At 33.3% G+C, this 25,418-nt stretch overlaps 1 protein-coding gene across 5 annotated transcripts in view; it reads right to left on the bottom strand.

Moving 5' to 3' along the window:
• Positions 1 to 1,117: 1,117 nt before the first annotated feature.
• Positions 1,118 to 25,418, bottom strand: part of exd (PBX homeobox extradenticle) — a 336,566-nt gene continuing 312,265 nt past the window's right edge. For 3 of the 5 annotated variants that reach the window (XM_069846231.1, XM_069846230.1, XM_069846232.1), the window contains one exon: positions 15,460 to 21,945. In XM_069846231.1, coding sequence (XP_069702332.1) covers positions 21,763 to 21,945 — 183 coding nt within the window. In that variant the 3' untranslated portion in view covers positions 15,460 to 21,762. Of the gene's footprint in view, positions 5,778 to 15,459; positions 21,946 to 25,418 lie in introns of those variants that run through there. The other 2 variants (XM_069846234.1, XM_069846235.1) reach the window with 1 other exon arrangement.

Raw genomic sequence — 25,418 nt, 5'->3', positions numbered from 1 at the left:
GGGCTAAGGTAAGAGTTAAGCATATGATTGCTTCGGCCAAACTTAATTTACAGCATTTGTTGCACAAGCCACAAGTCTATATATATAATTTGAACTGGTAATGGAAATTACAGGAAAATGGCTGAACGGATTTTAATAAATGACCCCTCATTTTGAAGCTTGTAACTCAAAGTTTTTCAGAAAAAATAGTAGTTTTTAGTGAAATGTCAATATTTCAACATTATTTTCATATTTTCCAAAATCCATCTGTCGTCAGTTTTGAGAACTAGCTAATTGCATTTCAGAATAAAACAAAACACACATTACAGTAAACAATATTACACGAAGGCCATGATCTGCAATAATGCTGACATATTTAGTGCTCAAATTAAATTGGTTATTAAAAACTTGACTTACTAAAAATAATTTACAGGTTCGATTCTGTGGTGTGTAATTTTCTGGGTACAGCTGTGTATTGGATATTAAAAACTACAAAACTTGAGGTGGTTTGATGACATTATTACCACTAGAAATTAAATATTATTGTAGTTAATGCCATGATGTGACTATTTTTCATTAATTATACATATTAATGCTGTATTGATGATATGAAAGTGAAACGTTTTGGGGTTATATAAGTAGATGTAGAGAATAACTTAAATTAGAATTTTGATTTCTATATTTTACTGAGTGACGGCTATATAGTATATGTTACTGAAAGCTATAAAACTTACGTAAGATAATAATATTATAAAAAATCAAATATTTTTTAGTTATTAATCAAGAGGGATTGAGTCTTTATCATATATTTATGGCGGTGTGGTGTAGATATTTATATGCGTGGTTCTCTTCAGTATTGTCTCGAGAGAGAGTATCTTTCATTATTATGGAAGCAAATAACTTTCAGAACGTCTGGTATTCTTCATTGAAAATAAATCTGAAAAATATTTATGTGAACGTCTAAGGAACTTAGTTTGCAGCATTTGTTGCACAAGCCACTAGTATTATTTTAATTTAATATCATAAAACTTACCGTATCTTCAATTCAGCAGATAGACTTTTACAGATATAGGTTAGGAATTATGTAATAGAACACACATCTTGATTTTGAGACTCAATTCAAAGAAAACGAACCTCAGAATCAACATCCATTATTATATTTTGAAAACTGCATATTTTACAATACATACAGATGTCAATATTAACTTACATGAAGACAAGAAAAAGTCTGTTGCAGATGTTTCGTCAAAGAATTGACAATAATCACACTTTCTTAATAAAAATCGTATTCAACCATTACAGTATATTTTCGTGCTTCTGTTTTGAGTGGCTGAAAAACTGACCTTATATAACTACACTAATCTTGGCAAAATAATAACAAAAATGTAATAAACATATGACTTGTCCAAGAAGATATATCATCAATTTTTCAGTCTCTCTACCGCGAACATGAATATCAAAGAAGACACTATACACTTGTACCTGGACTCATTTATTTTTCATTTGTTCATGACGTATACTGAGACATGCATTTCTGCACTTTAGAGACTTTAAAAATAGTTTTGCTAGTCATCACTCGTAAACATTTACAGTAAAAATTATAACTTCTGAAAATCTCTAAAAATTAATCATCAATGAAATGCAAAACGAATTATTATTATTATTTTTTTAATCTAACATGGGGGCAGGGATTAAGTGAACACACATACTGTACATGATATCAAAAGACCATTTTTTAACAAAGTTCTGCAGTGCAAATGGTGAAAATATATTACTTGCTTTGTTTAGTGGATACAGTATTTTGTCTATGGACACCAACATTCTTCTACCAAACCTGAAAAATGTAGCAACCACATTCAAAGACATTCAAACACTAGAGTACTGGATACTATAGACAATCACAGTTTGCTTTTAGCTACTGTCTTCGGTAAACCCTCAATAAAGTATGAAAGCATATGTCATAACAGCATAGGGATGAAAAATAAATGGTAAAGAACAGTTTTTGTTCAGTACCGGTATTTCGCTTTGTGGTCTCAAAATTATTGCAGTGTTTAACTTATAACTTAATACAATACCTACATTTTCGTTGTACCAGTATTAATTCCACGCCGTAAACGTAACTATCTTCAATATGAAATTATAGACAGTAAATTACATATACTATGAGAATAGTTATTTACGATAACATCACTACCGTACTAAAAATGACATTTTATTTCGTGAGTAGGGGTGTTTGCAAAACGAAGCTGCAGGCTCAGTGAAGCAATCCCACAAGCAAAATAAATAATTTTTAACATTGTATTGTACATTATTTTTTATACAGTAATTCGTAATAACTTTCCTATAATTATGAATTATAGAAAGAATTGAAACAATTTATTTATTTTGACTATATTTAACTAAAAGCAGTCATTTTTAAAAGCAGACCAGCAATTGTTTGAACTGTTTTAATGATCAATTGAGATTGTTGCCATGTGACAATAATAAACAGAACAACAGAACATTTATATGAAATATTATTAATCTTGTACCTAAACTTAGGATTAAATTGTAATGTTTAAAGTGAAATTGTTTCAATGTGTAATGGAAATTCCCTGCACAGAGGCAGTATTTAGGTTAGAATTATTATTAATGACATCTGTTATGTTATCTGTTCGGCATGAAATCAAAGTTGGTAACACTGGAGTGTTATAAAAATATTATAACACTGAGTGTTATAATATGCATTTTTTAGTTTGAGTGTCTTGCGTTAAAAAATATACTTTTAGCATGGGCTATCTAAAAAATTAATAATAAATACATTACAACACCTGTACGAAAGTTTAGAAGAAAGAAAATTGATGATAATGAAATTTAAAAATAAGGAAATCATAGGAAAGATTAACTTCTAATACACATTTTGTATTTCAGTGTAAAAACTTTTGTCAATGAGTATCCATTATTCCAATGTGTGAATATCTTTCATATTAAAAAAGTACCTCAAAATCAAACCTAAAACTAACATGTCAGTGTTGTAGCTGCAGATGTGGAATATGATTTCAATAATAAGAGCCATTGCAGTATTGTCATCTGCCCGAAATACCATAAACAAAATATAAAACCTTGAACACACTCACTGCAATATGCAACGAATGTGAGAAAGCATATGGCAAATATTATATTCCTATACAAGTTACAAACTTGTCATTGCTTTGCATCACAATTATATCAAAGTGAAAACTGTTAAGCGTGCTTAAATCAGATTAAGTAATGCATCTTCCCTATGTCCATATCAATCAAATCCTCTGTCACTTATATTCTTACAAAAAATACATTGCTGGATACTTTAGTGGTTTCATATTACAAAAACAAAATGGTGTCATAGCTTTATTCAAACCATGTTCAAGGTTCAAGACACATTAATAATAATCAATAATCTCTTGGCATTATTTAATTTCAGTTAGATAATATATATTACTAATAGTATTTCTTGAATTTTGAAATGATCTACAGGCATTACTGTATTAATGTCTTGAAGTGTGTGCCGATATATATTATTCTCACATTAAAATGTGTTGCATTTTCTCCAGCACTGTAGCTGCCAAACAAATTCATATACCGGTACAGCATTGATACAAAATTTTACTTGTAGTTTGTAATATCAAACACAGTTCAAACCACCACAATGCCAAGAGATCATAGCGCATTTTAATAAAGAGGTAAGATAACAAAATAGTTTATAATAGTCACTTCTGACATGACAAAATAAACAAAGATAAGGCATTCACAGTGTTAGCGATACAGCAGCCTACTGCGTTCATTTCTCCTACTTACAAACTACAAGAATAGAATCCCTAGAACCATCCATATTATACAATACATAACCCAGCATGTAGAATCAACTAAAATCTAGGATGGTTTTTCTTGATGAAACACTCATCATTATTCGTAATTAGTACCTTGTTGTTCATTGTGTACTTTTTTTGTTTACTAATACTAATACACTTCTTAAGAAAAAACTGGTATAACTACCAAAATGAATTGCACAAGAGATTTCTCTCTCATATGTATGTAGAACATGGCTTTGTGAATACGATTGACATCACAATTCAACTGTGTACTAGTGTGTTGTGAAACAAAATAATTACATACAGTATATGCAATCTTATCTTAATCGTAGTATATAAGTATAGAATATCTATTAATTTGATATTGAAAAATCGTATACATTCTTGGGGATTTGGGGTTCAGTAAAATTCAATAATGTTCCAGTTTCCTTATAGTGTGCAGATTTACTATTGATTAAGCATTACAATTGCTACAGACCTCCCTCAGACTGTTAGGGATTCCTTTTTAATTTCTTTGTTTCAGACAATTAAATGTGTACCAAAACAAATACTTTCTTCTTTTTCGTTTAGTGGGCCATTACTGTTTTATATTGAACAATATTATGCTTTTACAACACAGTGAATGAAGAAATGGAAGGAGTCTTTAAAGGGAAGACTCCACTGAAAATTATGAAAATTTTTCCAAATCTTTTTTTTTTTAGCTATTTCACTTATTCAGAATTTATATTTTCATATCCCAAATGGATTCAGCTCAATTTTGATTACAAATACTCGTATGTTTACACATTTTAAATTAAGGCTGGAGGGGGGCGTGGAATTTAAAGAGCTGTCAAAATTGTTTTTCATCGAAGATTTCTTTTTTAAAATTTCTGATTACAAATCTAGTAACTTTTTGTTGGCTCCCCGAAGTTACTAGATGAATGTAGCGGAGGAGAATATTAATTTACATAAATATTCATTTTATTTTCAAATATATTTTTCTGTATTCATTTTTGTTGATTTACCACCAAATATTAATCAATCAGGATGAAATTTTTAGTGCAAGTATTTATGAGGTAGCTGCATGTTTCTATGCATTTATTTTGTGAGAAATACTGCTAGTTTATTTTATTAATATTTTTCTTAATGTTGCTAGTTTATTTTATTAATATTTTTCTTAATATTAATATTAATAAAATGAACTAGCAGCATTTCTCACAAAATAAATGCATAGAAACATGCAGCTACCTCATAAATACTTGCAGTAAAAATTTCATCCAGATTGCTTAATATTTGGCATAAGAAAGTTGGTGTTGAATCAACAAAAATGAACACAGAAAAATAGATTTGAAAATAAAATGAATATTTATGTAAATTAATATTCTCTTCCGCTACATTCATCTAGTAACTTCAGGGAGCCAACAAAAAGTTACTAGATTTGTAATCAGAAATTTTAAAAAAGAATTCTTCGATGAAAAACAATTTTGACGGCTCTTTAAATTCCACGCCCCCTTCCAGCCTTAATTTAAAAAGTGTAAACATACGAGTATTTGTAATCAGAATTGAGCTGAATCCATTTGGGGTATGAAAATATAAATTCTGAATAAGTGAAATAGCTAAAAAAAAATTTGGAAAAATGTTCATGATTTTCAGTGGAGTCTTCCCGTAACATTCACAGAGACATTTTCACGACTAACTCTTGCTCAGATAATATTATTCAATTTAAAATTTACTCGCGGATATTTTACATTCTGATTTAAGTCACAAATAAAAGAATATGGAGAGATGTATTAAAATTTGATGGCGGCCACTTGAATATTAAAATGCAATGGCACACAATTGAGTCTGATTGAGTTCTGTAGAAACTTTATTGACATAGTATACTGTTGTAAAACCTGAGCTGCCAACCTCCACCTCCTATCTCCACCTCCAACCTCCACCTCCTACCTCATACACTCACGAAGAAAATTTCTGTCAAGGTGAGTCATCATCCTGAAAGTAGAGGTACCTATTATCCCTTGTATTTTTCCTGAGAAGCACAATGTATATGATAAAAAAAAACTTAAAATTTCAGACATCAAGAAGTGCCAAATGACAATCACTAACCAACATGTGATAATACAGGTTATGGGTATATCACAAATTTGTTAAAAGTTTATATTATGTTGACTTCCCCACGTGTATAAGCTTTCCTCTGACCAAGATTTTGCTATTTAACAAATTAATACAGTTACAAAAATAGTAGTTTCAAATAATTATGTGACTTATCACATGCTTAAAGTTTTAAGACATTTTTAACATTTATACAAACAACATCACGTGTTCTCAACCACTTTCAAATTTTGAAATATCAATGCTCCCTTTTTAAAACTCCATGCTGTCTAAAAGATACAGAGACATTTTTATGACGTGAGGCGAGAAAATGGCGGGTTATTACTGGCGGCCCACTCCCTGCGCAGTCTGCGATGCGTGGGCTGTTAGAGGAGCGGCATAGGAGATCCTCAGTCACCATATGGCATTCACTATAGTCACCAGTCGTGTTACAACAGTCTTGATTCTTCAAGTGTACAAAGTTAGTGTATAAAGTTTAGTGATTATTGTGTATTTAGGTAATCCCTAACAACAAATTCTCATTGCGTGAACGTGTATATATGTATAATAACCAAAAATGTATTTAAAAATAAGCTTAAGGACTTTACTAATAGACGGTAATATATTATACACTATTTAAAGGGTATAATTGATATTTTGTTATTTGAAGTGTTGTATCAGTGAAGAAGTGTGTTGTGTAAGTGAAGTGTGTTTGTGTCAGAGAAGTTTTATAGTGGCAGTGCAAAGTATTTGAACAGTGAAATGTTTTTGAAGTGTTAGTGAAATCAGTGAAATGTGGTGTGGTTCCAGTGTAGTGACAGAGTTGACAGCGAAATGAGTTTAGTGCTGAAAGATACTTGTGCATGTATGAACATATCATACTCGTGGGTTTTAGTTCGAACTTAGGGTTAAGATACAAATTAGATTTACTTTAAATGTTATTTTAAGTGATCGTGCTTCATTTAATTTAGGATGCATTATTATTATTATTATTATTATTATTATTATTATTATTATTATTATTATTATTATTATTATTATTACTAATTGTATTTTTTATTAATTGTGTTTATTATTAATTGTCATTATTGAGTGTAATTAGTTACCACTGCCACCGAGTATTTACCCATTTGCAGTGTGATTAAATACATACATACCGGTAGTCAAAAGGCAGAAGGTCGTGTGCGAAAACAAGACAAATTTCGAATAAACTTTCCAAACAGACCTGTGCCTTCTGCCGAAACAATTGAAAGACTCGCTAAAGGATTTAAAGAAACAGGTTAAGTGAACAATAAAAAATCAAACATAAAACGTAAAGATTTACGTAAATTTTCTTCTATAAGATCACTACATTTCTGTGGAACTTCAGAGTGTTGTTCATTCGTTTATCAGAAGTCAGTTGTTTGTGGCGGCAAATGGGGGCCATTTTCAGAAACGACTGTGAGCATGGTAAGTCCAAATTATTGAACATTTATTGTTAGTACTGTTATGTATTGTAGAAATGCTGGAGAAATGGTTTACGCACTCACCGGAAACCACGCTAGTAGTGGGCCACGAGTTACCCGCCATTTTGTCGCCTCACGTCATAATAATGTCTCTGTATAACATTAAACAATAACGCAACTCCCATAATCAATACACAGGAAGTTAATTCCAAGATTACTTATATCAAAATAATGATAGTATGTAAAAATGAACTAGTCACAGAAAGGAAGGTTATGAAACTTTGTGTACATCATGCCCCAAACGAATTATTCCAGCTTAACATGCTTAGACATTAAGAAAGTAAACATGCAAACTGAAAATTCTGACCATATACATAACAACTATATGTCCCATATCTCTTTACTTGAAACACAAAAACACTATGCACTAAGCTATGTTTTTAAGAACTGTGATTTCAAAGATGGCTTAATACGGCCTATTGAGCACTGTTATTAAATGTGCATGAGCAAATGTCACTAATTTTTTACAAGTACGTTTGCTATGTACTGCACGAGTATCTGACGTAACAAGAAGACAGAAACATTGACTGATTATAAAAAAATATTCATCGTAATTCACTCATACAGACAATGAATTAAAGATTTTACAGTCCAAGCCTTGACTGTTGATGTTATAGTCCGGGTCAGCTCACTTAATACCCTAAGGGTGAAACCTAACCATTTTTCCCCCATTACTACATAAGCTAGTGGATTATGGTGATTTTCTAGTTTGCAGGTTGAATTCTCCTTTGCCAACTTCATTTCGAATTTCGGTACTGAGAAATACTACAACTGGTAGTGATTTACAACTTATGTTGGAAGCAGTGACACAAGTTGTCAGTAGATTAAATTCTGAAAATTCAAATTGTTCTAGATTGTTCTGAGCCCATTACTGGAAGCTAGTGAAATTTGAACGAACTAATAATTAATTAATATCAATATTAATATTAATACATAATAGTTATTGTATGTGTTGCTTTGTGTTGTGGTCACAATTTCAAGATTAGAGTCAGGTAGGCTAAATGCAAATAAATATAACATAGCCTATTTCGTGTGATACATGCCCTTGAGTAACCGACAGAAATACCATTTCACATTTTAATTCATTTATTTCGAGTTTAGACTTTTATTACAATAATGGAGTAAATATTCTAAAGCATACATTTCAAAGTGGCGTTCGTTTTCGGAATTCATACTTATCATTTCACGTGATCAAACAAAATACATTTTTAGGTTAGGTCTGGTGAATCGTAAACTATTTACTCAAAGCAATGAATTTAATGTTGTCAGACAAAATACATTTTAATATTAGATCATACACTAATCTACTGTACTACTGACATAATGTGCGTGAGGTTCAGAAGAAAAATATAGGCCTACTGTTTCACAAATTATTGAATCTTTTAGAAAATACCTCCCCAACATAAAGATGAGAATATGTGGTAAATAAGCAAGACATCGTTATTGTTAATACTATATTATTATTATTATTATTATTATTATTATTATTATTATAGTACACGGCATTGTGTGATTTTGTCCTCTTTCGGTGATATCTAGTATTAGTTGGCAACACTGAAGAGACGCCAAAATTATTCTTTTAGGAATTACTCTTACGTGATTCTCAGTATACTTAAGGGCAAGAATTTAGAAATAGGCTATATTGGATGCGTGAATGTAGTAAAAATTAAGGTTTGTGACTTCAAGCACTTTATGGAACATTTTTACGAGCAATCTAAATTATCTGTTACGTATTATAGTGCAATACGGGAGAGATTACTAACAGATCGTTTTATGGCATTTCCAGTTATTTTCATTACAAGAATCACGGCATGTACAAACACGAAAAATGAAGTTCACGATCGCATGATTTAAAATAAAAACTTATTCTACCTAACTTCTCAATGGAGTATGGAATTAAAACAATTTATTGTGACATTAATTTTCAGGGATCAAACGCCTCTAGTCACCATGCCTGTGAACGGGAAGATTATATCTATTATTGCCTTATAACGTGACAGATATTGTAAATAACTATTGCAGGATAATTGTGACTGTTGAATTGAAGTTGTCGACATTTTTATTCACTATTTGAACTCAATATGCATCTATTTAAAAAAGAACTCCAACAGCGCTTTCTGGAGCCTCAATTTGACTGTGCAAATAATTTACAACTAGGGACCTTATTTTTTTGTAATAGCGATACGCGCGAAATTTTCCACAAATTACTTTCTTTGTTAAATTTACCCTTATAGATACCTAAAATACCATAGGGTAAACTAGGGTCTGTTGGACAGTCGGGCATGTTGGATACTCTGTACTTTAACGTGTTACCACGCCACTTGTGGGCACCACATTCAGCTAGAAGTCAGTGACGGAAGTAGCCACGAGTGGGGCTACTTCCGTCATTGACTTCTAGCAGAATGTGGTGCCCACAAGTGGCGTGGTAACACGTTAAAGTACAGAGTATCCAACATGCCCGACTGTCCAACAGACCCTAATTTACCCTATTTAAGCGAAACTAACTCGCGAAATAACGCGAAATTTGGCTCATTGTGCGAAGTATGTCAATAAACACAACATATACCCCTATACCGCAAAAACTACGAAATACGAACAACTATTTTATTCGATATTGTTAAGAAAAGTGTTTATAATTTTTGTTTCAGTCAATTTGTCAATCACTTGATATTTCTGTATTTTCTCTATGGATATTGTGTACACTTACTATCTCTATATATGTTGAAAAAAAAATCGATTTCTGTAATCGACTACAGAATGTTATGCATCGAGTCTATAGTATTTTGATGCCAAGAGGTTTTGAGGAGGCTGGTAGAGGACCACAATTAATTTGGTATGAATTGTCTGCAAAGTGGTTTGTCCCCTACATCTAATCTGGACAATGAGAAGGGTTTTTCTGCGTACACGAAATAACTGTCGCACAAATCTTTGTATTGACAGTGTAGAATCCATGATTAGTTTATATTTTCGCGATGCTGATATGTGTGAACAAAATTAAAAAAATATATATTAAACAAAACATAGTACATTTAACTGATCATTTATTTCACGAAATATTCACCGAATTGATAACTCATTTCACGAAATACTCACCGGATTAGTGGGAGATTAAATGCCGAAATCATCCATTTTATTTCATCAAAAAAATATGGCCTTTATTTATAACATTTCTTTTGTTGACAAGTTCTTTTGCTTACATGCGTGAAATTGGGGCGTTTCTATATTGAATGATTCAAATTTAAATTTAGTCCTCAATTCATCGTGTACAAATTAAAGGGAAAAGTACTCATAAATCATATATACGGATATTGTAAAGGAAAAATTTCAGATATGCTTTGTCATTCCGTGATTATGGCTTTTCACTTCAACATTAAACAAGATTGAACGCTTCAGATAATTATATATTTGTAATCCTTTTTAATCGTAAAACTCATTAAGGCCCAGTTTCACCAAACTTTGTTAAAATGACGCTAACAGCATGTTAACTAACGTGTTGTTAATAATTAAACATCCTGTTAGTGTAATAGTGTTTCACCAATCATTTGAGGTACTTTGGTTAGGTAACATGATGTTAAGAGTAATGTAACAGGAATCAAAGAAGCAGTGATTGTATGAAAGTTTACTGAATGTGTTTTTAGTTGGTGTAGTCATTTGTTTTAGCGGAGAATTATATTTTTTACATTATGGAAGTATTGGAGACTAACATAATTACAACGGAAATCGAGAAAAAGAAAGTGTAAGGAGCAGTAATTTTACCTCATAAGAAAAATATAATTATTTTAGTAGATCTAGTAATTATATGAATGTAATTGAACTGAAACGTAGTGATGGAACTTTCATTAGGAAAAAGGAACAAGCATGGTTCTCTTTAACCCAATATTTTCAATCGCCATTTGGATATGAAAACGCAAACTATGAAACAAATCAATGTTATGAAAATATTAAAAGAAATGCTAAGACGGGTCATGCACAAGATACAGTGGAACATTTGAAAACTGACGGTGGTACTTTCACTCTCAAAGTTGATATTTGTACGAAGATTCTTTCAGTTACCCAGAATCAAATAGAAAATGAAAATAATTTTGATGCTGAATACTACAATATCATATCTTAAGTTAAATATTTAACATGGGTTGGTGAAACTGGGCCTAAGTGTAGAAAATTGTCCTAATATGCTTATAAATACGTGGAAGCTACGAAGAAATCATTCAGAAGGCAGTGATCTCGTATTACGTAGTAGGCGATTCGAAAAAATCTGACTTGATCTTCAAATTTGTGGTTATGGAAGTAGCTATCAAATGTTAATGTTCAGTGCAAATATACGGATGAAAATCGATCTTGGTCACCCCTAGAAGGCATTTATTCGCACGGAAAGCAGTATGATAATCAACAATGAATTCGTCGTGAGCACAAAGCAGGCAAGCTATCTCCTGAGCAAGACGTAGAAGAAAGAAAATAAACTGCTCAACGTACTTAAAGTAAAAACTCTTCGTAGTAATCCAGCTAATTAAAATAAAGAGTGACAGCTAAGTAAGCAAGTTAATTACGTCTCCAACAAAGTGTGATTAAATCTTCTTAACTCGATCCCATTTTGTCTTCCCTTTCCTACAGATTGAAACAAAAAATCAAGATAACTTTTTAAGCAGGGTGTTTTTTTTTCCTCTGCACTTTTTAAATCGACTATTGATTATAATGGCGAGGACTAGCAGAATTTAATACTCTGTTTTATTTGCATTCCATTTCAGTTGCGGAGTTGTAACAAAGCATCATTGGAGAGAGTAATAACCCAGTTTAGTATATACAGTCATGAAGCTCAATACGTAGGGAATATGCATCCATAGATAGTTGCTAACCACTAGGATCGCTACTATCGCATCATTACAGACAATGCGGCACAGTCTATTGTTCCTAGTATCCTCAAAAACTCAAGCTTCGTGATTGTATATACTAGACAGAGTCGGAACACGTCAGCATTATTAAAATGTTCTATGTATTTTTAAAAACATTGGTTAGATTAGTATAAGAAGGTAAAAATGTACCGTTCATTTATAAAATACAGCAATCAAAAGAAGAGAGACTGAAATAATTATAGGCCTATCGCCTGCACGGAAATAAAATAAATCAAAATCGTATACTGAAAAGAGATTACGTTATATCAGCAGCCATCTTCAAACTTTTATGTAAAAATAATAGCATGTACTTATTGTATTTACACACTACACCTATAACGATTGTGTATATTACTACAAAAAAAAATGTTTTTCACAAATATAACCAATCAGTGTTTTTAAAAATGTCCACATTAAGTATCTTACACATTTGAATTACATTTTTTTGTAGTTACTAATATGATTTTGAAAGCTTTATTAGATGTACATCAGAATTCAGATATATTTTGTGCTGTAAATTACTTGGTAAGTCAAAATTGAAATTTGAAGACCACCTAGAGTTTAGCAAGATGGTTCCCAGATCTGTCTACACTATTCACTTACTCTAAATATTTGTAGGTTTATTCGATTTACTCCATGCAACTGACAAGAAACCACTATTACGCCGATCCCCACTTAAGACAGCTATTCTCTCAGATATTTTATTTACATCTATGGTAGATGTATAGAGTATGTATATATGAATTATATAACAAATGCAATTGAGACGTTCCCTGGAACAGCAAAATCTTGAATTTGAGGTTAAGAACATCAAACATTTTAGATCTCGTTTAACAGCTTTACGCAGAACGATATTCAAATGTTTCTAGAGGGCGTCATATTTGTTGGAGGGAAATTGTATTTTGTCAGGATGGAGATGTGTTATTAAGGATTCAATGTATGCTGGAAACGCAAAAATGTAAGTCAAATTGATATTTCAGGGAACACCTCAATTTCAATGATAACAATATGATGAAAATGACACGTTTCGTAGATAAAAAGTATTCATGGTCTACGTAACAATATTGATGCATAAAGCGTTAACAACATACATATAAAACTCCCTCTTTTCTTTCAAAAATGACTTATTAAATATGAGTGTACGTAACAGGCACACATTGGCCTGTGTGCGATACTCAAGAAAACCATCGTATATTATACCATGTAAGGGTTTTTAAGTTATTACCTAGCTTAACAAGGGCACTGTTCTTTGTAATGCTTAATAATAGTACAAGTGGTAAAATAGCTTCTCCACACTATAGATTTAAGCTTTTAGAAGAAAAGATGATGTTTAAGTGTACGTATACCAGAGTATGGACACAATGAGTGCCAAATTGTTTGTAAACTCTTCGAATATATCCTGTTTGGTCTTCAACATCTCAAATATTTGGAAGGAGATCCTGATGTTAGTTGTAATGCTGTTGACTTGTCCAGAGTATAGTAATGTTGAAGGAAAACCTATCGTACGAAATTAGCAACTGTACCAGCTTCAAAAATCTGTATTGTCTCTCAGTGCGATATCAAGAGAAAGTTCAATTCAGAGAAGCATATTTAATTAAAGTTACAAATACACCGAACATTAGGCAAAATCGCTTAAAACTGGGATATAATTTCGACAAGCATTACATATAAATCATAAAACCGCTAGAAGATATGTAATCTGGTTCCATCAACAGTCATTTTCGACTTCACATGATTGTTTTATAAACACGTGATTATCCAAGGACAAAGGGAAAAGTTTCTAGAACCGCCCATATTAACTCTATCGGGTTTAACGAACAAACAAGATATATCGAAGAGAAAGAAAACACTTCTCACAGAGTATTTTGGATAACGATTGGACCACCAATGATGTAGAAATGTTAAACTTATGGGCTAAACTCTCGTTCTCTCTTAAAACCTTGGTTTAATTTTTCTGCCGTGTTACTATTGCTGCAGACGTAACGAATTTGAAAGTTGTCAACTCGTAATAATGTAATCATCACATAACATAGTAACAGCACTTGCTATATAAATTTCAGTTGCTTTTTACCAAGCCGCCGACGTTGCATTTGACTTCATTGGTTCTAGCACTGGATGCGTCTGTTGGGTTCAATTATTTTATCACAAATCGTTGAATTAATGACGTCACCACCACCTCAATTATGTTGACCTGTGTTCTACCTTTATACATCATTTTTATTTGAAAACCAACTACCTTTGTACAGTCGTTATACTAGAAATTAAACAAATTATGACCCACAAAATAAAAAAAAAGGATGTAAAGCAATTAAATGACAGGTAGCCTGCGTTCATTTGTCTCTGGCACTAACGATTATAACACACAACACTCGTCACTCATGCTTAGCTAAAATAACAATTGAAAGTGCTGTCGAAGCTATTGAATCACATCGCTTCTTAAAACAAATGAGACCAACAAATGAAGACGATGGAGCGTGCTGAGTCCTTGTTGTTGTAAAACGATTTTGAAGTCTTCATATAACTGCTTTTCACACATTACATTGATATTTTAGTATTTTTTTTTTTTTTACTGAATATCTTTTAATTCTGACTTCTTCTGAAATAATTTAAAATTATAAAATCATTTCAGACATTATTTGCAGATGATCGGGCAATTTTAACCGGCAAGAAGATTAGTTACAGTCAACTGTTTAGGTACTAAGTAATGGTAAAAGAATCTGTAAACAGGGTTGCCAGATTCTCTCGTCAGGAATCCAGGACAGGCGATGATACTGAGTACTTTAACGTGACTACACATTTGAATCAATTAAATTTGCAATACAACTGATTTTATTCGTTTTATGTATTTAAACTAAATATATAGAGCCTAAACTTTAAATTTTGTTACATTTTTGCTAGATTATGAAATTTCCTTTCGATTATTGACAAAATCTGGAAAAACAGTGTCATATTAGAGCCTGATCTATGCAGAGAAAAATGCATGATACAGCGTTTAAGTTCTATCAGTAATAAATCAATTTCTATAGAGAATAAAGAATAAAGATATTGTAGAATACCTAATACATACTATAGTGTTACCATTTTCATTTCAATACAGCTCAGTAGGAGGCGCTAGGCGGCGTTGATGATGACGTTGGACATAGGTCGGACAGGGTCTTGAAAGAAATTAATAAATAATTTTAAAAATAATTTTATAGAAATGAGCAAAAAAATTGTATTTTTCCAATCTTTTTGACATTCCGGAATGTTACGTTCTATGAAATGCATAGAATTCTTGGTGCCGGCGCGTAAACTTTCGGATATGACGATGTACAAGGTGGGTCAAAAGTCGCTTTCCCCAATATTCGTTCTTAGGTTTCATACTTGTACACATATACAGATATCATAACTTGAATAAACGAATAGCTGGTGTATAAGTGGTGGGTTGGCAACCTTCTCGTGCGTAAACTGTTTTTCCGATGTCATATATTTCACTAATATTGTCTGCACTAAAATACTAAACTATGTTTAATATAAATGCCGAATGTATGGTACGACATTGCTTTTAATTTCAAAATGTCAAGAATAAGTATAAAATGATAATTCTTAAAAACGATTCACAGCAAGATTATAAATACGCGTTAAAATCAAATCCAAATTTGGTAGTTAGAATTACAAAATAGGTACTATTGACAGGAGCGAAGAATTCTCTATAGGTCTAGTACTGAAAGCAAAGAGTCACTGGTGTAAAAATGAGGATAATCGTAAGTTTGTCCATTATTGTTCACTACATTTTAAATTTCCCGCCTACTATCTCCGAGAGAGCATTATTTCTTCTCTTGTCCATATAGCAGTTAGTCTGGGTTAGTATTGCTATGTATCCCGTGTTGTACGGAATGTTCCATATTTGAGGCCTGAAAAACTTGTCCTATATTTACAGACATGACATACACGGCCAAAAGTTTTTTTTCTTTTAATATTCTTTCTTATGCATACTATTTGTAAGTATATAGAGTTTGAATTATGATAAAAACAGTCATTTTTTTAATATCAATGTCTTTAGAAAAGTAACAACGAAGCACTTAAATTTAAACTTCTAGCTGCTTCATTTCAGTTAAAATAAATTTTATTTCTAAGTAATATCAATGCATAGTTATTAGTATAGTACCGGTAATATCGTTGTTGGATTCTGTGTAGTAAGCGTGAAAACGTTAAAAAAATTTCAAACCAAAATTAATGTTCCTTTTCCGCATGAAGTAAATAGGACGTGTTGCAATTTAGAAAAATAGAATAGCCTATTGCATGAACACAGACTTTTGCAATACATCTTCCCAACCTCAATATTAAATATATTCTAAATTTTGAACAATACAAATAAAGTGATTGTTAGTAATATAACACCTACAATGGTGTAGTAAGGCTAAGGTATTTTTTTTTCCCCATACAGAGCTTTAATATGTTAGTTTTATGCTCTAAGATGGTGCTTATACATTTTCCTCTCTATTTCTCTCTTAGAAGTTTCTCGTATTTTCTTCCAGTTAAGTGTTGTTAACATTTAACCCATAGTTCCGAAGTCGGAAGTTTCCATACTTACAAGGAATTTAGTTACACTTATTTGCCGACAGGGGATAGAGAAACAAGAGGTAAGCACATCGCCCCAAACGCCACCTGGTATGCAACTAAAGTACTACTAGGACGCCAGAGAGAGGATAATTTAGTCCAAAGGTCTATTTTAGAATTGGATGTCATCAACGTGCCGATACGGGACACACGGCTTAAAGTCACTCTTGGAGAACTTACGCTCCGGATTTTTTAGTTAAATGTTGTAACTTTCCCTTGTTTGCAATCTGAAAACCTGGAAACCCTAGTCTGGGATAAAAACACCAAAAGGGCACATTACGTAGAATAGGCATACTTATTTTTATATTCAGTTGTATACTTGATTGCAAAAGACATGCCGATACGAAATTATATCACTTTCCGAGGACTTTAGCAAACATGGCGAAGTGGAAAGCTAATTTCCTGAGATTAGTTTTTTAAAAATATGTAAATACGACATGTTCACGTTATTATTTAATAATAATTGATTTTAAATTATTCATATACTTTTATTTTACAACATTAATAAGAATATTACACGAAAATAGTGAAACTGCAGTTTATATGGAATTCCACAGCCTTCCTTATTATCCATGGATGCTGTCATTGTTACAATCGATATATACGGCCAGTTATGTTTCATATTGTATTAACAAAAAAGTATCAATTTTATTATATATAAAATTTATTATAAATACAGATACAGAACTGAAATTTGAATCTTATTGAAACATTTAACTACACATTTTTCTCCTTTGCATGGAATAAAAACTCTCTAGAAAATTCAGGCCAGTTCAGGTGTGTTTATATAAATATTTCATATACATAGAAGTCCTCGTAACACGATAATATTTCAAATCGATAGCGATTTCGACTCGGCATTTTTTTGGCAGTCCAGTGTAGCTACGTGTTTATGGTTAGAGATTTAGTACAGGGATTGGAGTAGTAGGTCTAAACGAGTAAAACGAATCATATTATCAGGTTATACTGGATTTAGTGGTATTCTGATACTGTTCGCTGATGTTTGGATATTGAGTTTCTTTTAAATTTCTCCATTACTTTGTAACAATTCACCGTAATATGAAAGTCTGCCGGATGACTTAGTTTTGCAAATTTAAAAAACGTGAAACTGTGAGCGTCTCTGTAATGTAGTTTAGTTTAAGTCCTATTATCATGGATTCTCTTCCTCTCTCACTTAATCTATATGTAGCTAAAGAGCCTTTGTGCCGAGGAATATTTTTTGGAGGGTTCAGGCAAAATTCTTCGTGATGATGAAACTGTAATATCGGTAGAAAAGCACGCCCAGAACTACGTATTTATTTCTGTTCAATTAGACCAGACATGTTCAGCGCGGGCATTTCTAACCTTTAAACAAGGTACAATAGTGACGTAGAATCTCATAATCGCATGCGGGCACACGCTTAAAAGATATTCTACGTCATTGTTGTACCTCGTTTAAAGGCTAGAATTTCCCGCGCTGAACATGTTTGCTCTAGACTATAACACTGGCCATAGGCGCCGACCTTGTGGGGACAGGGCACTTTATGCCCCCTCAATTTATAAAGCCAGGGGCGTTGCCCCCATAATAAAATTAATAGAGGAGCCTCGCCCGTTCAAATAATTTGAAGAGAGATTGATGTTAAAATACAATATATAATTAATTTGCTTGAAAGATGAAGTAGGATATAGACCAAAATGGTTATTTCAAATTCGTACAGAGGATCAACTGTCGCAATAATTAACAATGCCCACTCCCTTTCTCTCCTCCTGAATTTAAGATCGGTGACTCCCCACACAAAATGAAGAAACACTGACTCCACTTCGTCTGTAATCCACATTTTTTTTTCAGTTCAGTTCAAATCTATCAACTATTGCGATCCAACAGCAATGGTCATAAGTAGACTTCATGGAATTGCCACGAGAATCACAAGGTTTACTGCGCACGCGGTATAGACTGTATGAGAAGGGGGAGTGCAACGGATGGAGTATGCCTCTGATGTAAACACTGAGCAGTATACTGCGGTTACAATAAAACCTGTATCCTGCGTTCAAGAAATATAATGAATGATCATTGAAATAGGAAATGTCTAAACATGTAAATACACAATTATTTTATAGTGAGATATATTAATTCTTAAAATTTAATGTAAGATACATCATCCTTGAATATGTGCATTGCAGTGAAGAGTTACGTACATTTTGAGCGACTGCAAAGTAACCTCCTCCGATGGTCACTTAAACAGTTTTTATATTGGGAAAATGTACGTTCAACATCACACGATGTAATACGTACATATTTGAAGAACGGAAAGTCACTACTTTTTAGTACACCAACTTCAGATATATTGTCGTGACCTGATAGTATATCATTTATAATATGAAGTTATGAATAAGCAGAATTTTTAGCAATAATGTTTCTCAACTTACATTTCACTTTTTCTGAAATTAGTGAGTTGCTATTTTGGATAACAGTTTGTGATACTTTATCCATTATATTAAGGGCTTCTGAGAGTTGTAGTTTAAACGATTCTAACAGGATGATGCTTTTGAACACGATTTTAAAATTAGAATCAATGAACAGAATATCTTCCAATAGCTGTTCAGAAGGAAATGATTTTTCAGCTGCAACAGCGGAACTGTCTGTGCTATCCAATGCATCAATTACCTCCATTATTTTGCATAATAATTAACTGCATGCAACCACGTTCCCCAACGGGTGAAGACTGGCTGCGGGGGTAAAGGTATTCCAGGAGCAATTATTTGGAACAGCAACACTCTCATTGTAGTATGTTTGATTGAATTCTTGTCTGCACTGAACAAATGTTAAGCTTTGACTATTCCAACCACAGTAATGCAAAAACAAGTGCTTACATAGGTATACATCAGCTGTAGCTGCTCCATCTATTTGGACCGGTCACAACTCTTAATATGAACTGCTTTTACTATGATACCGGGCGGTCGCTCACCTCCTCTATACTACCGTACATCGGCAACCTGATTACATGCTGCGTGTGGCAATTCAACGAAGTCTAGTCATAAGTATTACCAAACGGAAATAATATCAAGTAGCCGTTAAATTAACAGTGCATTCGACTGTATTTTTGTGTAATATAATTAAAAAATTTTATTACTATCAATGTTCAACATTATTCATCAACAACTAAATTTGTTACGAAATTTAAAAATAACCGTTATCAACATTCAGTTTCAGTGATCGTTTCTTCTGATGATCGTCGTCACGGGTATCTGCTTGTTAAGTGATCAGTAAGGTTCGGATAAAGTAGCTGGATCAGTGTAGGCATCCTTGGTCCGTGCGTTTTGTTTACAAACATTAACTAGTTGTCGCCTGTCCCCCAGCCTAGCCTACAGTAGTGACGACGTATATTCAGTTCCTATCGGCTGTATTGTTCATTCACTGATGTTTTAGCAAGGAGGCGGAGAGGCTCTTCCCAGCAGGTAGAGTTTTAGCTAGTGCAAGGGGATAGTGTTTATTTAGTCTGAAGGAAGTCAAGGTCCTATTCTATACAGCTAAACAGCCTGTCCTGATACAGCTACTTTATCCGAACCTTTAGTGATCAGAGTTTGCGATAATGGATAAATTCTTATTAAATAAAATTGTAATGAACGGGAACAGAATGGAGTTGCAATAGTGGCAATGAGACTATTAGCTCATTTTCAGCATCTCTGCAAGGTTAACTAAGAGTGAGCAAAGCAATGAAAGGGAAAAAGTAGAACAATGCCGTAGTTTTCAACCGTCTTCAGTTAACCCTTAAATTGACAATGTATCCTATAGGATACAACAAGTTAATAGGCTATATGCTATAATTTTAATAGAAGAATAGAAAAAAAATTGGTGGGAAAATTAAAATTTCACAATATCGTACCACAGTCTAGTATATACAGTCGCGAAGCTCAATACGTAGTAAATAAGCAAACATTAGATAGTTGCTCACCACTAGGATCGCTAATATCGCCTCATTACAGGCAATGCAAAATAGTACCGTCACAGTCTATTGTTTCTAGCACCCTCAAAACTCAAGCTTCCTGACTGTATATAGTAGACTGTGACCGTACTACAATATTGTACGACATAAAATAAATTTATGGACATTGCGATAGTTGTTTTCTTTACAGTCCGACACGGTTTAATAAACTAGTGTGAGAAATGAAGTTTTGCCAATTTAAGGGTTAAGCAATTTCCATGTATATTAAAGGAAAAGTCAGACGATGTTATTTTCTGTAAAATAAGTTATGTACGAAAAATTTCAGAAAAAGCAACTGAAGTTTTCTCGGATTTCTGTGCAGTCCTGCCCCCACCTAATACTTATTTCAAAGAAGTCAATGGCTATGATATTCGCTCCATTTCACATTTGTTTCCCATTAGTTTACTATTTTAGATTTATGTTATGTAAACGTAGGCCTATCGAATTTGCATCAACGTCTCCTAACCCAACAAGGATTCAGTACGCCTACCAACTCAAAGAAAACAATCACTCGCAATCTTCTGTCGCTCCTCTTCAACACCTCCTCTTCACCTGAATGCCTACGGTGGTTACTTTTCCGTATTTCTTAAGCTTCTGATATTAGCGGTGGTCGATTCCATTACTCGCAGCAACGACGCCATTTTGTAACCTCATCCACGTGGGTAGAAGAAGCAGCCAACCAATCATGTGAGGCGGTCACCGTTCACATATAAGATATTACAGCAAATGGTGGCCAATTTTTTTTTTTGAGGGCTCAACTTTTTTCCCTGATGTATAAAATCCTTGAGTACAACTTATCGTGAAAATCTCCCTCCCCTCCACAAGTCTGTATTCTTTCTTCTTTATCTCTACAACAAAGTGATAGCGAAATGAAAGATTGGCTTCAACATTCCCCTGGCTGCTTGCATGGGCCACCATCTAGCGGACAGTCCTAGAGTTTCTGTCTTTTGACAGATTCCGGATCGCTGCTATCTCCGCTGTCGTCGTCATCCGGGTGGAGAGGCTGTACCGGAGGGAAGTCGGGAATCTGTTCCCGGGGTGGAGGACCTTGTGGGTTCCATCCTCCGGAATTCGGTCGTGGTGGGGACCCCGACTTGGGTGTAACGTGACCACCCTGGAAGGAAAACAATCCCCGTAACTAAAGGTACAAAATTATAAATGTATCCTTCCATATAATGAAAGAAGTGCACTTCACCCAAGCAATATGGACAGTGAAACACGTGGTGGGTGGCTCTTAAGGCCGGTTCACAATAAATCGGAAACGGAAACGAGAACGAGAACGGAAATATTGTTAAAACATCTATATATATAATTTGAACTGGTAATGGAAATTATGGGAAAACGGCTGAATGGATTTTAATAAATGACCCCTCATTTTGAAGCTTGGATCTCAAAGTTTTTTGGAAAAATAATAGTTTTCAGTGAAATGTCAATTTTCCTACATAATTTTCCTATTTTCCAAAATCCATCTGTTGTCAGTTTTGAGAACTAATTTTATTGAATCATGGCCGACTTGATTGAATTTCAGAACAAAACACACACTACAATAAACAATAGGCTGTTACACGAAGGCATGACCTGCAGGATTGCCGACATATTTAGAGCTCAATTCAATTTGTTATTAAAAACTGATTCTGCAGTGTATAATTTTCTGAGTACAGCTGTGTATTGGATATTCAAATCTATGGAACTTGAGGTGGTTTGATGACATTATTACCATTAGAAATTAAATATTACTATAGTTAATATCATGATGCGTCTATTTTTCATTAATTGTACATAATATTAATGTTATATTGATGATATGAAAGTGAAACGTTTTGAGGTTATGTAAGTAAATGTAGAGAATATCTTAATTTAGATCTTCATTTCTATAATTTACTGAGTGGCTGCTATATAGGCCTATAACTACAAAACGTAAGTAAGATAATAATATTGTTATTAAAAATCAAACATTTTTATACTTATAACCCAGTGGGGTTGGGTCTTTTTCATATACTTAATGGCGGTGTAGTGTAGATATTGATATGTGTCATTGTCTTCAGTATTGGCTCGAGAGAGCGCAAAAATTACAGTTCCTAAGGAAAGAAGTGCACTTCACCCAAGCAATATGGACAGTGAAACACGTGGTGGGTGGCTCTTAAGGCCGGTTCACAATAAACCGGAAACGGAAACGACAACGAGAACGAAAACGGAAATAATGTTAAGGCTGGTTCACAATAAACCGGGAACGGAAACGACAACGAGAACGAGAACGGAAATTTTGTTAAAGTAAATCTATTTAAATGTGAACATTCACAATTGACTATTGTGAATGCTCACATTTAAATACATTAATTATTTTATCAATATTTCCGTTCTCGTTGTCGTTTCCGTTCCCGATTTATTGTGAACCAGCCTTTAAAATAAATGTATCTAAACGGGAGCACTCACAATTAACTATTGTGAATGCTCACATTTGAATACATTTATTTTAACATTATTTCCGTTCTCGTTCTCGTCGTCGTTCCCGTTTCCGGTTTATTGTGAACCAGCCTTTACAATTAGGCGACCGATTCCTACTCTACTGTTTTATAAAAGTTGTTGCTTTAGTATTCGCCTCCCTGACAGACTATATTGTAAATAATAATAATAAACCGGGAACGGAAACGACAAGGAGAACGGAAAAATTGATAAAATGCATAGGCCTATACAGTAGAACTCCGATTATCCATCACCCTATTAACCGATTGTCTTTCTCTCTCTCTTATCCCTTTTTTTTTGTTACAGAAACACTGTACTTTATATTAGCACGCTATTTTGCCTAGAGAGGGTTATTACAAGAATTTAGCCTTATACAGTATGATCTACTGTTCGAGTTTTCGAATTGTATGACCCGGTTTCTTCAACCTTTGTTAAATTATAACAGTGTGTTATTCCATTTTAACTGTAAACTTAACAGTTGAAGCATTTCTTCAACTATTGTTAATACTAACAGGCTGTTAAAACCTATGTTAATTTAACTGCCCAATTTCATGCAGTTAAATCATTTAACTCTCTGTTAGCATAGAATTATTCAATATGGCTGGTGCGTTAGATGCTGAACTTTTATATCTTGATTATTTAGAAAATGATATCCATGAATACATAAACAGAGGGAATGATTTCTGTGATTTGACAGACCAGGAAATTCATACAAAGGTATAGGCTATCTTCTGCTAAGCCTCACTTTTCGGTTTCGACTTAGATCCGTCTGTTTGTTTATTCTCAATAATTGGTTTATACTGCGAAATAATTTCCAGCAGAAGGCTTCTCTCAAACGAAGAGAAATTAGTCCCACGCTACTGTGATACAGACGACGGAAAGAAGCATGAATTAAACCTGAAAGAATAGAGAGACTTCTATCATCTCTGAATCAAACAACGGAAACAAACGAGAATCGCTATTGTCAGAGTTCAGAAAACAGAACTGAGCCTATACTTGGTTATAGGTTATGGTTAAACTCTAGAATTTCTGGTCCTAACAGAGAGTTAACAAACAGAATGTTAAAATGTGAAATGTAAAGTTGAAGAAACGCAATATTTTTAACAGCAATTCATACTTTTAACTTACAGTTAATTAACGCTATGTTAGATGCTTTTTAACAAAGGTTGAAGAAACCGGGCTTATAGGCTAACTTCTATATGTCTTCCACGGGTATAAAAAAATCGTGTTGTGCTAAGTATAAAAAAGTGAAAATAAGTGTGTGTTTTGGAGATCAAGAAACTGTGGCTCATTTCAGAATACGAGATTGGAGTCACAATTGTGTGCAATTTAATGAAAATCAAAGATAAAATGTATAAAGTATGCAAATGTACAACATGATACCTCCACTATTCCTATCTTTCCAGACAGCCATTACAAGGAGTTTTCTTGCCTCTTAAAAACCCGTTGTTAACAACAAGACTTAAATCAGTGAACTTTTGATCCACTATCTAACCACAGAGGAAATCACGAACGTGCAAGCATTATTCACTAAACTTATGAAAATCTTTTATGGTACGGATTATCCGATTTTTTCGATTAACCACGGATAATAGAGGTTCTACTGTATTTAAGTGAGAGCATTCACAATTAACGAGAAGCGAAGCCCAGGAATGGGCATGTGAAGATTGGAGAACTTTTAACTTTGCCGTTCTCGTTTCCGATCACAACCTACTAGATTCATTATGTTGTCATCAAAAAGCTATTTGGTCGTCGTAAATTTTGTAGCAAGGAGGTTGTGACATCATTTTTTCTTCATATATTGCTTGTAACTAACCCAGAAATTCATTAGGATCACTTTCAATATATGTTACGTGTATGTAGGCCTATATGTAAGCAAACTACCACGCGAATTGAATTCTTAAATATTCCGTGTCATTAATTTTTTAAGTTGGTTAACCTGCAAGTTATTCATGTTGGCTGACATGTACGCTGACGTTAAAAGATATCTGACCTACGATTTTGTGATCGTGTAAGCGAACTTTCTAACCACGGGATAAGTTAGAACCAAAGATATAATAAACTGACAAACTTTGAAACAGTTCTACTAGTTCTCAATAGGTGGCACCATTATTGGGGGCGGTT

Source organism: Periplaneta americana, chromosome 14 (genome assembly GCF_040183065.1).
Source record: "Periplaneta americana isolate PAMFEO1 chromosome 14, P.americana_PAMFEO1_priV1, whole genome shotgun sequence".
NCBI classification, from domain to species: domain Eukaryota; kingdom Metazoa; phylum Arthropoda; class Insecta; order Blattodea; family Blattidae; genus Periplaneta; species Periplaneta americana.
This window is presented reverse-complemented; position numbering and strand designations above follow the sequence as displayed.